Below are 14,598 nucleotides of genomic sequence, written 5' to 3'. Positions count from 1 at the left end.
ATAATAATAGAACTCCTATATATTCATAGGGCAATTTGTAGGTTACAAAGATTCATGCATAGAACTACCTGATACTAGTATGAAGCCAGTCTTATTCCAGACATCAAGAAATTTATCACCAGGAAAAAAGAAAAGCCAAATGTTAAAATATAAGCTATTTTTAAAAAGATCCCTTTAAAAAGGTACCAAGTATACCTAGATTGTTCATATCAGGTTGAAGGCATTGAGATCTGTTTAGTGAAGGATGCAACATTTGAGATGGCCCTTAACATAGGATAAAAGTCCAACAAGAGGAGAGAGCAGGTGAGATGTGGAATATGGAGAGCATTCTGATCCCAGAGATCAGGGAAAGAAAATGTGGGGAGGCTGAAAAGCCAGTCTACAGTTTGTGAAAAAGCTGAACAAGTGTGAACTTGCTCATACAGGATTGGTTAGTGGGAGAACAATACAAGTAACATACAGAGGTCACATGGGTTTGTACCCAGTCCTTCCGAGCATGTTAATGTTTTGCATGTCAAGTAAGGGTAGCAGAATGCAAAGCAACCCAACAGGCTTCGGACACTGAGATCAGGATACCAAGCCCATAGTGCAGCCTGCATACAAAGCCATTTCACCTGCACACTTTTTCTTCAGCCGGCTTTGGCAAAGCATTCCAGCCTGGAAATGTTCATTGCCCAGTTCTCCTCTATCACAGTGCATTTTGAGCACATGGTCACCCTGCAGGGTCAACCCTTCCTTACACTCCATGTAGTCAAACTACCTTCACCTTTTCCTTTTAAGGTGAAGTTCTGTTTCTGGAATAATTCTGTTTTTAGTGTTTTTTTTTTTTAATGTATCTTTTGAGCTATGCAAATATTTTTATTAGGACTGTCATTGTTTTTTTGTGTGAGTGCTCTGATTATGTGGTTGCATAAATTTTGAATGATCTTCCCCAAACTATTTTCTCATAAACGCTGGTATTTGTAAGAATCATTTTTTAGAACTTTAGGTATTGTTTGAGTTCTGTTTTCTTTTCAGGAAAACATGGATCACATTTTTAACATAATGACCAATTGTTCTAGTTAAAGGGCAAAAGTGAATTTATAGAAAAGTTGTAAAACATGAAGCTAAAAGAACTAGATTGGAAAATTTTGTAGAAGACCTAGAGTGTCAGTTTTAGAAATTTGTATTTATTCAGTATCAATAGAAGGGTTATAATTATTGTTATACTTTGGAAAGATTACTTTGTCAATGATATATTTTAAAATGTATCTCATTTTTCTTAAACTGACAAAAATTACATTAAGATTAAAATACAGAAAAAATGCTGAAAGTAAAATGTATTTAGCTAAACATTAAAATTATGATGAAATTTTAAATACCAAAAGCCCATTATACATAACTTCTTGTTAACTACAGAATAAAATGGCGGTTTCAAAATAGCACAGTTAATCCTTTGTAACTTGACCAGACATCCGGGTTCAACAGAGAAAAATAAGGGAAGTTAAGATGCTTTCAGTTATTAATATACTAGTTAATTTTTCTGGTAAATGTGCTCAAAATGAATTTAGGAAAAAATCTAGTATAATGTTAGCTGTTGAATTATTACAGAATATACCTGGAAGAACTTATTGTCCCCCATCCCAAAGTCACCAACCCTAGAAATTTTTTTGGGGGGGTGCTATTATCAGCAAATAATTAAGTACATCTATCTGTATGCCACTCACTTCTACTCAAAACTCTTTTCCTTAGTTTGTCTATTGCTTTAGTAAGAGAATCTCCTCAGCGTTGAAGGGGCTTAAGAATCCTAAGTGATCTAGCTTTTAATATCACAGTTGAGAAACTTAGACAAACTATTTAGAAACTTGTAGCAAGACCTTCATGAGATTTCATAGTAGACTCCAGGGTACTTGCCATCTAATCTATTGTTTTTTCTATTACCTGTTGAGGGAGTTGGTAGATTAGAGACATAAGGATACTAGGGTATAAGTATTCAAAGTTTTTGTATATGAAAAATAAAATGTAATATTTTTGTTTTGATTCTCCAACCTATGTTCACCTTGTAATGTGAGACTTTAATGTTTTTGATTTGGATATTTTTTAAAGTTATAAGTAACACTGTATTGGGCCAAAGTATCAATAAAACAGTCAACAGGGATTCTCACAACCCTTTCCTGGTAGGCATTGGTAACCTGGCTGTATATAATGAAAAATTCTAATAATTGAGAACTTTAGGGAACTTCTAGGTAGATTTTCAGCAACATTTTCTCATCACTAATGCATTGCTCCAGAAAGTAATGTATTAATTATCATCATGAAGGAAGGCCACATAATAGCCAATTTATTCACTATTAGTTCTACTCGTAAGAGGTTGATTTACTCAGTCTTCCAGTTAGAATTTCTCATGAATATTGAAAAAACATCTTTTGCTTTATCTTTAGTGCTTTTATCTCTCTAGTCCAGGAACAGAATGCTAAGTATGTGCTCTTTCAACACAAGCCCATTAAGTTTTTGTTCACTATATATTTTCTCATTAAACATGATTTCATAAAAATAGTACTTTAGACTCCTGTTGTTTTATAATGATAATACAATAATATTTCTCAGTCTCTCTTTCTATGCTCAAGCTGATACAACACTTCAGTTTCAGAGATTAAATATATCCTAACATGCAGATACTGTAAGTTTAAAACAATATCCTCATGATATCAATAGTGATTAAATAGATAGATACATAACATCATTTGAAAAAAATTAAAATGCACCATAAGACTTAGGTATAATTATTCAATCAATACTGATTAAGCATGTATTCTTTCAAAGAACTTGTCTATGCTAAAATCTTCTTTACCCTACAAATGCATACTGGGTTCTTTGAGCCAAATGCTACGTAGATGTTGAATCCCATCACATGAGGACTGGCCTGTAAATTCAAGATGGTCTCACAGAGCTTCACTAGAAGTGAAGGACACATATATAAAAAATATATATATACACAATTAAATACAGGCATCCTCATTGTTGAAATCTAATCTGTTCTAAGAAAATCTACTGGATGGTGAATATTCAGAGATTAGGGGTCTGTTAGTCCATTACATTATGCATCTGGGAAGTCTAATTATAGACTTTCAACCTATCCCCAAACACTACCAGTTTTCACAAATAGCAATAAGATAAGTTTAAACACCAATATAACTATTCACCAATAGCATCATCTAAACATAAAAAAATTTGAAATACCCATTATTACCTAGTTTTGAACACCTAATGAAGTCCAGGTGAAAGATGGTTATTTTTTGTTATAAAATGATAGTAGTAGAGGTGGTGAGAAGCAGAAGAATAGAAGACATATTGGGCATGGTTTCTGCTCTACAACAGCTTACCATCTAGTCTCAGTTTGATACATTGAATAATGATGGACAGAGTAGGTCTAATTCATGTGAGATGTCTCCTTTCAGTCCTCAGGTGGAAGACAGTGAAGGGACTATTCAGTTTGATGGAGAAGGTTATGCATTGGTCAGCCGCCCCATTCGTTGGTACCCCAACATCTCCACGGTCATGTTCAAGTTCCGGACATTTTCATCAAGTGCTCTCCTCATGTACCTTGCCACAAGAGACCTGGTAAAGAAAACATACACAGTCAGAGTTTTCATAATTGATAATGTATTTGCTTCTTTTTGTAGAATTCCAGTACAGTTATCACTTATTTGTAAAAATCATCAGTTATTGTTAAAAGAGTCTGGGATGGGCTTGGGTTATGGTTCAGCGGTAGAGTGCTCAACTACCATGTGGATAGGACTGGGTTCAATCCTCAGCACCACATAAAAATACATAAAATAAAGGTATTGTGTCCAACCACAATTAAAAATATAAAAAGGGGGGTCTGGGATGACTATATGGTAGTCAAAGGTGGGTGCTGCAGATGATGCTTATATATTTTTATTGATAACTTAAATTATGGATACAATTTAATTGTCATTTATTTTCAATATAACTTCTTATATAATCCTTTAAGAGAAGCAAACAGTAAATATTTTCCCAGTATAAAATTATACAGCAGAAAAACTATTTTCTTACTTTTTTTTTTTCCCAAAGAACTAAGTTGAAAGGTGATTCTAAATATTTTTTTGCCCTTACTTTTTCAGGTCAATATTTCTTAGCAAATTTTTTCAGGGAACCTACCTTTTTGTTTGCTTAACATGTTTCAAAGGAATCCACTTTGTAGTGCTATAATGATAGAATACATCTTAGCAGTTTATTTGGGATCATTTGCACCATAACATAACATCCACGAAAATTCACAAAATACTAACAGAAGTTCTGTTTCCAAAGGGTATTTCTGTTACCGAGCAACACATTGGGCAATTTAGCCACAAGGCCCTATTATAAATGCCATAAAAAAGTGAATACCCATATGTTTCTCTGTGTGTCTAATCATTGATGTATTTTTTTACTCTATTAATAGAAAGATTTCATGAGTGTAGAGCTCAGTGATGGGCACATAAAAGTCAGCTATGATCTGGGGTCAGGAATGGCTTCCGTTGTCAGCAATCAAAACCATAATGATGGGAGATGGAAATCATTCACCCTGTCAAGAATTCAAAAACAAGGTGAGTTTTTATAGTAATAATGTAGTATGGGCCTTAATCATGCCATCCAAAGTACCCATGAACCTAATCAGGAGAAAGACCCTGGGTGTAATTTCAGCTACTCACAAGTTCTGAGAAAAATTGATACAGTCATTTCTTGGCTTCGCTATAGGTAGTTTGGATTAGACAAGACTGATTGAAGAGCCAAATGGTTCCCTGTCATTTTCTTTTGAAACTGAGAGCTTAATTCGAAAGCATAAAACTGTCTTACAACTTGTAAAATTATATCCCATAATAGGCTTGAAAAATGTTGTGTGCTTTTCTGTTATTTTCAGTTTTTCAAGATGTTTCCTTTAAAGAATTCTGCAGTAGAACATATAGGGGTGGAAGAGCATAGCTACCAGGTCTTTGCTCTTTAGAAATGTCAAAAAGATCTGTATGTGTTTGAGTAAATAATTGATTAACAATAAAATGACATTTGTATGGTTCTGGGACTTTTAAAAACACTTCCACAAACATTATTTTGTTTGATAACATAAGGAGGTATTTTGTTCTGTTGCTGGAAAAAGGGAAATACACAAACTTAATACGTGGTTGCAGTCATGTGTACATAAGATCCCACAACCAAGGGAGGAAGCCAGGTCTTTTTATTCTTAACATGGTGCTATTGCTATTTAGGTATAATTCCCTGAATTCTGTGTACTGTGGCATTACCTATATCTGCAAATGTAGCATTTATTATTTGCTAATATAAATAGACAATTAATGTTGATGATGTTCATGTAACATTGCATGACAATTTAGATTTAACTTTGTATCATCATTAATTCCTGCAATTAACAAATTTCTGCTAGTCACCCACTACATACTAAAACATGCCTTTGCCTTCAACAAGCTTGCAGTCTACTGGGTGAGTTAGACAAGATTCAGAGGTCAGAGGCTATATGGCTCTAATTGCTGATAGAGATGCATGTAGCAGATTAATAGTCATAAGAAGATGTCAATGTTTAAGGGAAGGGAAGACATTATTGTTTAAGGGAAAGGAGAGGTCATGTCCTGGCAGTGGCCCTGAAGCTCAAGCAGGAGTTGAAGAGTTAGTTGGATGAAAGGCACATGAGGACATTTCAGAGTGGTGAAAAAGTTACAGGAAGGTCTGTCACCATCAGAGAGCAGAATATATCATTTCCCAGCTACGTTTCCTTGGAGTGTTATTAAGACAAAAACTAGTTTTGAGCTTCTGTTGGAATTCTGACAAATACCTTGCTCCCATGTATGATGGATGCATGTTCCAGGCTTGGCTTAGTTGTTCAGTAATAATGTTTAACTCATTTTACCAAGTTTTCCCCGAACTCACTTAATCACAGAAAAACATCCCTTCCGGCAGTACTAGCATTTTGGGAAACATTTTGGGAAACAAATTAGTGACTGTAAGTGAATCCTTAGGCTCAATGGATGAATGTTGGCAGAAAATTATCAGATAAGGCTGAAGTAACAAAGCCTTGTAAGCTAAGTGAATGAGTTTAGCTTTCCAGAACTATAGGGGTTCTAGGAAGTAACATCATCAGATTTACGTTTTAGTGACAGTTTAGGATGCTTCCGCAGTATGCAGTAAACCAGGTAGACAGTGAGAAGAAAGAAAAGTAAGTTAATGACCGTGAGAATGGAGAAGAAAAAATGAAGTTGAAAGGTATTAAGTATCTTAAAACTGAAGACTTTTGTGATATATGCCATGTAGAGGCTAACTTAAAAAAAAAAAAAAAGGTATAGAATGATTTCTTTTTTGTTTTGTTTTGTTTTTCCTTAGATAACAAGATTATGTCAGTGTTATTCAAGCAGCTTTTAAATACAGGGAAAATAACAGGTTTCTGGAAAAGATGCTGAGTTCTATTTTAGGCATTCTGTACACAAGGTACTTTTAGTACCTTCAGCAGCCTAGGGAAAATGTGTAATTGGCAGGAATTAGTTATATGTATCTGAGGATCACAGAGTTCTGTAAGAGACAGACAACTAGGAATCGTCATTAAATCTCAGTAGTTGCCTGTGAATAGTGATGAGAAAAATTCAAGCAGTTATGTCTAGAATAAAATGGCCCAAAGCCCTGGAAAACACAAATATTAAAAAGATATCCATCATCACTGGGGGCTTTGGAAAAAATGGTGGAGTGGCCACAGTGAGAGTCAAGAGCAGAGTATTAGGTCATAAAGTACTATGGGAAGGCAGACACCGTAAGTGTAGACTGATTCTGAAGAAAGTTTGGCACTAAAATCCAGAAGAAAGAAAGGGTCATAGCAAAAAAGGGGAATATGGAGTTTGAAGGCAAGGATCGGATCACAGGTGAGAAAAATGTTATTTTTCTCCATCAGTTCTTAGCACATAGTAATTACTCAATAAGTGCTTGAGGAGTAGATTGAATGAATGATTCTTGATCATGTCTGTAGGCCGCAAAGGATCCAATTGGAGAAAGAGGCAGCAATTAGAGGAAGAGGAAGCAATTAGAAATACAAAAGAAATAATGAATACAGCATGAGCAAGCCCTTAGAAAGCCTGAGAGCATTGCACCCATGTGGAAAGAGAGTGCTCAATCTGAGACAGAAAGAAAACTTTGCTCCCAGAGACAAGATGAAAGAAGAAGTTAGAGATAAGTTTGTAGCTATGGGATGGGATTTTGAGATTATTCTCTCCAGATGTCCTAATTTTTCATTGACTATAAAAGTAGAAAATAAATGGAGACTCGAGAAAGGTAAGAGATAGAAGAATAATAGGTCTGAAGAAAAAAAGGAAAAGGTCCATATATACACTGTGGGAAAGGTAAAAAAGAAAAAGTCAGGAACACTTGGCTGAATTGCCTAGTGCTATAAACTCTAAAGATAATAATGTGTTAAAAAATAAATCTAGAATGCAAATAAAAAAAAATCAGGGTGGAATGATTTGACTACCTAGCAGAATAATTTCTATAAATCTTGGAAATACCAGTTTCTATACTCAGTCAAATATGTAGACTCTCTGTCCAATAAAGAGAGTGTTCAAGAGTCCTGTAGTCTTAAATAATGTTAGTCAAAGGTCGAATTATAATACTGTACAAACTTGAAAGCAGTTAAAATATGCTTTTGGTTTATTGTAACTCAATGTGAAAAGTGAAAAGTTCTTTCCTCCACTGGTGCAATTTTTCCAGATTTCAATAGACCTACATTGTTTCTACTCTCTGATCCAAAAATCTGAAGGACTTTGTCTTTTCTTTTCCATATAGTATCCTCTGCTTCAATCCTGTTCTCTAGCTTGATTCCTTTGGTTCAATTAACTGATACCTTCTCTTTCACATATCTCCATCATGTTGTTCACATTAACTCTAGACTGACATTGATGTATGCATTCTTAAATACTATCAAATGCACTAAAGCAATCATTCTCACTTTTATTTTAGGTCTTGATGACATGAATCATCCTATAAACTGCTCTCATGTATCTCTATATTATCACCATTAAAAAAATATCATATTAAGCTAGGTGCAGTGGCTCACGCCTGTAATCCCAGCAGCTCGGGAGGCTGAGGCAGGAGGATCATGATTTCAAAGCCAGCCTCAGCAATAGTGAGGTGCTAAGCAACTCAGTGAGACTCTGTCTCTAAATAAAATACAAAATAGTGCTGGGATGTAACTCAGTGGTCGAGTGCTCCTGAGTTCAAACCCTGTTTCCCCTCAAAAAAATCACATTAAATCCTATAAACTTCTGTTGTTCAGAACTCAGATTCTCATATTAAGTTGAAAACTTATGGTTTCTCCTGCCTTTGGTTGTTCCTCATTTTCATGATACTTTTAAAGCATTTTATTATTCTAGCAACATAAATTATTTTTTCTATTAAAAATAAAAGCATTAAAGCTCAAACCGAAAAAGACACCAAAGTTATAAGGAAATAGTTCCTAGTTGTAGTTGGAAATTAAAATCTCAATAAAATACAAGAATGTAATTATTTACTTCAATATCAGTATTCACAGATCACACTTAATAAACAGTGAAATAAGAGTTGTGGTAGGATTCAATGTTAGGAAAATGAAAAATAAATCCAAAATAGGATACCACTGCATGGTTATTAAAAATATCTAAAATTTGTTGGGAGTAGTGGCACAGGCCTGTAATCCCAGTAGCTCAGGAGACTGATGCAGGGGGATTGCAAGTCCAAAGCCAGCCTCAGCAAAAGCAACATGCTAAGTACCACAATGAGACTCTGTCTCTAAATAAAATATGCAAAATAGGGATGGGGATGTGGCTCAGTGGTAGAGAATGCCCCTGAGTTCAATTCCTGGTACCGAAAGAAAAAAAAATCTAAAATTTAAAAGACTGATCATAACTAGTTCTGGCAAAGATGTGGAATAACTGAAGCCCTCATACACTGCTGATGAAGATATAAAATGGCACAGGAACATTGGCAAACAGGTTGTAGGTTCCCCTACCCTATGAAACAGCCATTCCTATTCCCAGGCATTCACTCAAAACACCTAAAACCATATATTCATACAAAGACTTAGGCCATGATATTCATATTACCTTTATTTGTTATGTCCCCAAACTGAAAAGAAACCAAATATTCATCAGTAGGCAAATGGAAATACATGGATTGTTATGTGCCCATACAATGGAATTCTACTTGTTCATAAAATATGAATAGACATACAAAATGGTTTGATGTAAAAATAATTAATGAGTAAAATAAGGCAAACAAAACCCACATTTATATAAAATGATATAGACAATGAAAACTGATCTATAGCCACACAAAGCAAATAGAGGCTACCTATAGATAGGGCATGCAGGGAGGGTTGGGAATGAGGGTTACAATGAAACAGAACACATTTGGGTTGTGAATATGTTCATTTTCTTTATTATGATGGTGGGTTCCATAGGTATGAAGAATTTAAAAACTTGTTAGATTGCATACTTTAATCATGGGCAAAGTATAAGGTGTCGATTATATGTTGGTAAAAGTTTCTAAAAATAATACAAATATCATTATTTAGAAGGAGAAATCAGTAAGGATGTTGATGGATTAGATGTGAATGATGGGTAGGGTGACTTTTCTAGTTTAGGAGACTGAAAGGGGGAGACATAATGCCACCAAGTAAAATAGGTAATAGGTATTTGGGAGTAAAAATATCATCATTTTGGTTTGGAATATGTTTAGTACTGAAGGAAAACACAAATGATACTACTTCCCCTGTTGAAACTGTATTTTTAGGGAAAAAATCAGGTACAGCCATATTCTTAAGTTATCAACACATTAGGTCTGAGTTAACTTTGAATTTACTCAGATGGATGAAACAGAAGTGAGAAAAGGAAGGGCATTAGGGAACATGGAAATCTCAGAAATGTTTAAAGAAATAGGGAAGGAGATGGAGAATGAGAACAAAAGCTAGAGAGCGTAAGATGCTGGGAGCCAAAAGAAGAAATTTCTAGAAGGAAGGGGTATACTCGTAGCATCAAAATATTGAGAATGCTGGTAGCATCAAATATTGCATAAAGATTAGGATGAGGACCAAAAGTAGTCCACTGGGTCTGGAAAAGGGGGTGAGGGGTGTCAGGGAGTGGGGTGTTCTCAAGGATTTTAGCAATATCATACTCTACAGCATAGTGGGATAGAAACTGAAATAAGGCTTTAGCAATTTGGATTATTGCTTCTTTTCAGTGACCAGATTAGTTGTTTTATATTAATTATTCTCAACTAACTTACAAAACTATTCCTCCTTGAAAGTCAAATACATTCCTTCAGGGGCATTCCCCATCTTCCTGGGAGTTAATCAGTAGAACCATAATCACTAATAATCTCATATCCCCCATGTGCATTGGTATGGAAGCAAAGCTAAGAACAATTATATAGGTTTTCAATAAATTAAGAGAGAGAGAGAAAAAAATGAATTACCAAAGTGAAAATAATTATCTTATAACAACTCAGCACTGATCATAAAATTACTTGTTAAGCCCCTACTAAGTGTCTGTTATTTAATGAAAACTCTTATTTCCCTGCCTACCTATAAAAATGATGACCGAACTCATCAACTCTGAAATTTGGTGTTAATAGCTTATTTTTCTATTCTGTAAGGAAAGGAAATGGCACAAGAAATAAAAGCAAATATTAGCATTTCCCGGTGGAATCCACTTTGGTCACTATCTCATATGAAGGATAGGATAAAGCCCCCCACTAACTTAACAAAAATATGCCGTCCTGCACCTCCCTGCGGGAGTGAACTCCTGGGCCAGTGAGTTTCAATTGAATTGTGTTGCTGCTCTTTAATCAATTTTCCTTAGAATGATTTCTAAAAATGCATATATTCACTCAAGGATAAGGAAGAAAACTACCTCCCGTCCCTGGCTTGCCAGTGATAGAGGCAGAATCTCATTTCACAGACACCATTAAAATATCCACCAAGTCTGCAGAAAGAGACGATTTTCATGTTCCAGTCAACAACACCATATAAAAACTTCTTTGTGATCTAGGTAAAAAGGAATATGTATGAAGAAGTCTAGGAAATAGTTTTATAAATCTATTTTCTTTTACCCACCAGTCTAATTTAAAAGATATATGTATGAAAAACTAATTATATTTATTAAAGTAATTAAATATTTGTACAAAATTAAAGTTTATGAACATGATTAAATTATAAAATCTTCCCTTGCTAACTATTTTTAATAGGATAATTGTTCTTTTTAGTTGTTTTGTTTGTTTTTATAGAAGTCTGCTTTGAGAATTTGAGGAACCAATAGGTTTGAGAAATTGATTTGAGTCATTTTTTACGTGGCAATTGTGTTTGATTTTATTGAAGATATATCCCTTGGGAATGGTAGCACTATTAGCTACAATAGAATTTAGAATTTAATATTTTTATGGTTACCAATGATATCAATTCTAAAAGATGTGAGTTGAGAGGAAATAAAAGAGTCAAATACTTCTTAGTCTATGTTGCTCTTATGAAGTATTGCACTGCACATTAGTATGTTAAAATAACTGTAAAGTTAAGATATATGTTTAACTTTGTTTTACCCAGTATTTATCAAATATATTTGAACCAGGAACATCCAAGAAACTACAATCCAAAGAATTAACATTTAGAAATTCCATTATAACCAACTGGTTAAAGTGCCCATGTTCAACCCTGGGATAATTCAGATTCTGCATCAGGCATAGACAAAGAAGTGAAATCTATCATGTTAATGAACTGAATGTACAGCAAGGATCCAAACTGGGTGAAGAGGTTGAAGTAAATAGTGTTGTGAGAAAGCACATAATTCAGAAAAATCCTAGCTTGACTCTTACAAATGAGGGAGGAAAATCAATGATAAAGAATTTCCATTGCTAAACAATGCAGTCTAAGCAGAGGAATGATTCTTCTTTCCTTTATCCTATTTCTGAATTCTTATCTTCATCACATGAGTAATACCTTGAGAGACCTAAGAAAAAAGCAATAAATCCTGAGGGCTATCCCTCACTCACAGCATTCATCTTTCAAGTCTAAAACATGATTTAGCATGGACATGAGTCCCACGTCTTGCAGGACCAAAGATCCCCATCTCAACATTTCCATGCACAACCATATTACACAAGAGCACACCACTTTGCAGATGGCTCTAAATCTCAATAGTTTTTCAAACACTGACATTTACAGAAAGAGCCACAGCATATTTCTAATTAATATTAGAAATTAATTTCTAATTGACATTCATCTTAGCACTTCACCATCCTAATTTATTTTCTGACTACTGACCTAAATTATGGAAAACTATAGCAAGTGGTTCTTTGTTGTCCAGCTAAACTTCTCTCTTTTATCTTTATTGATGTGCCTTTTTAACGTTCAAGCCATTATTTTCATGATCTCTTGTGTGGAAAGGTCAGTAATTATTCTATTGGTGTTACTGTTGTGTCTTCAATTAATAAATGGTTAAATATAGTACAAGTGCTTGATACAGTCAATGTTAATTTCAGAACTGAACTAAATTTATCTTGAAGTATCAGTGATGATATAGGTGTGACTGATTTGCTCCAATTAAACTTCCTATTTCCTTTACAGCCAACATATCTATTGTAGATATAGATACTAACCAGGAGGAGAACATAGCAACTTCATCTTCTGGAAACAACTTTGGTCTTGATTTGAAAGCAGATGACAAAATATATTTTGGTGGCCTGCCAACCCTGAGAAACTTGAGGTAATTTAGCATATATTAAAAATGAAGGATTAAGTTTTAATTAAATGGTCATTCTGCTCACTAGAGTTCTGAAGTTTAATTACAATAGGAATGCCATATAACCTTTAGCAGGAGAAAAGGTCTAATTAGAAAAAAATCATGTTGCATGTTAGAACAACACCAGGATTTAGAAATCAAAGGATTAGTTTGACATCTTTGTTGAGGAGATGGATTAGAATCGCTGCTTCCCTTATATGCACCTGCTGAAAAGAATTATGAAAGTAATTAAAGGTAGAAGCCAGAGTCAAATGTGGGTCTTGTAATTGCTGTTCTTCTTGCACATTCACTGGAGGTAATGGCACTCTGACATTGCTTAGTGTTCTGGAAATTAGTCAGTGTTCCAGGATACTGTGAGTATAACCTATTTTATTGCTAAGCATTAGCATTATAATGGCATATTGGAGCTTTCCCATATGCCTAATACAAAACTGTATTAGTTTTTCCCATGCCCATGCCAATATTTTCATCATTTTTCACATATGCTTTTTAGTGAGCAGAACGGGGAAACATCTTTAGTTCATAGTTTAGACAGTTCAAAAAATAACTAAAAAAATGTCAGAAATCTTCTGTACCATAATGTCAATGCCATGCTTATTATAAAACATAAGAAATACAATATAAAGTATTTGGTCCTTAATAAATGTGAAATGAATTTGATTAGAAGGGAACGAGTTGATTTGGATAAATCATTAGAGTTTACTACATACAGAGTATTTTGTTTAGTTTGATAGTTTTTAATGGGTATAAAAGTTCTATCTAGGTGTTCCTACTCCACAAAGACAAATTACATTTGGAGAAATTTCATAATACTATAGTGGAAAAGTGTGGTGTCAGTTATATTTTTATTTCCTAATGGAGCAGTGAAACTTTAGTCTCCTTTTTTACATCAGTAGCATGCAAATTGAAAGGTTTTTCTCCTGAATTAAAACTAGTAGACCAGGACATTATCTAATTATTAGTCTTTTAGCAGTCTGAGTTGATAAGCTTCTTGGTGCAAATCAACTAGTTATGCATTCATCTACATTATAAAGTACTTATTTGTGTTAGGAATATAGATTTAAAACCTCAGGTTAGAAAAATCATTACAAATCAAATGCATCTATATAGAGACACAGTTATACTTGGACATCCAGTTTGGAAACAAGTATTCAACACACATTAGTTGAGCATCTGCTATGTGCCAGCCACCTTACTAAATACTAAGGATTCAACAGTTGTTCAAATGTAAGTCTTACTTTGTAAACTCATTATCTATATTCTACTGAGTGCATTCAAAATAAGGCTATCCATATCTATCTTCATTTATTCTAGTGGTGATTTTAATTATCATAAAGTGATCTTTAGGAATGATCTACAAACATGGATATGTAATTTCATAGAGAAGAGATTTTGTCTTAGTTGTTTTGGAGACTACATGTCCAGTGAATCTGCTCTGCTGAGATTTTTTTTTTAATTTTCTCAGTATAGCATTTATAATTATAATATTATCATAGTATGGTATATTATTTCAGAATAATCTTTAGATGTATATTTGTGATTGACAAAGGAACCAAGCATTCACAGTTACCTGTTTTCACGTATACAGACATATCTCATCATGATAAAGTGCAGACTATGTTGTTGACTTAAATTATTTTTATATATTTTGTTAAGCTCAAGTTATTTGAGAGCAGTATTCATAAGCTTCTCATAAACACTATGTTTGTGCATTTTCCCATTTATTATATTGATGGAATAAGTACTTTAAATTCATATTTCAAACTAAAAATGATTCAAGAGAAAAGTGTAGAAACTGGTC

General features: G+C 34.0%; 1 protein-coding gene across 1 annotated transcript in view; it reads left to right on the top strand.

Annotated features, from left to right (window-relative positions):
* Window positions 1-14,598, top strand: part of Lama2 (laminin subunit alpha 2) — a 566,319-nt gene that overhangs the window by 514,304 nt on the left and 37,417 nt on the right. The window contains exons 50-52 of the mRNA XM_076858266.2: window positions 3,438-3,600; window positions 4,445-4,589; window positions 12,623-12,761. Of these exons, the coding sequence (XP_076714381.2) occupies window positions 3,438-3,600; window positions 4,445-4,589; window positions 12,623-12,761 (447 nt within the window). The remainder of the gene's footprint in view (window positions 1-3,437; window positions 3,601-4,444; window positions 4,590-12,622; window positions 12,762-14,598) is intronic.

Source organism: Callospermophilus lateralis, chromosome 6 (assembly GCF_048772815.1).
Source record: "Callospermophilus lateralis isolate mCalLat2 chromosome 6, mCalLat2.hap1, whole genome shotgun sequence".
Lineage (NCBI taxonomy): Eukaryota > Metazoa > Chordata > Mammalia > Rodentia > Sciuridae > Callospermophilus > Callospermophilus lateralis.
This window is presented reverse-complemented; position numbering and strand designations above follow the sequence as displayed.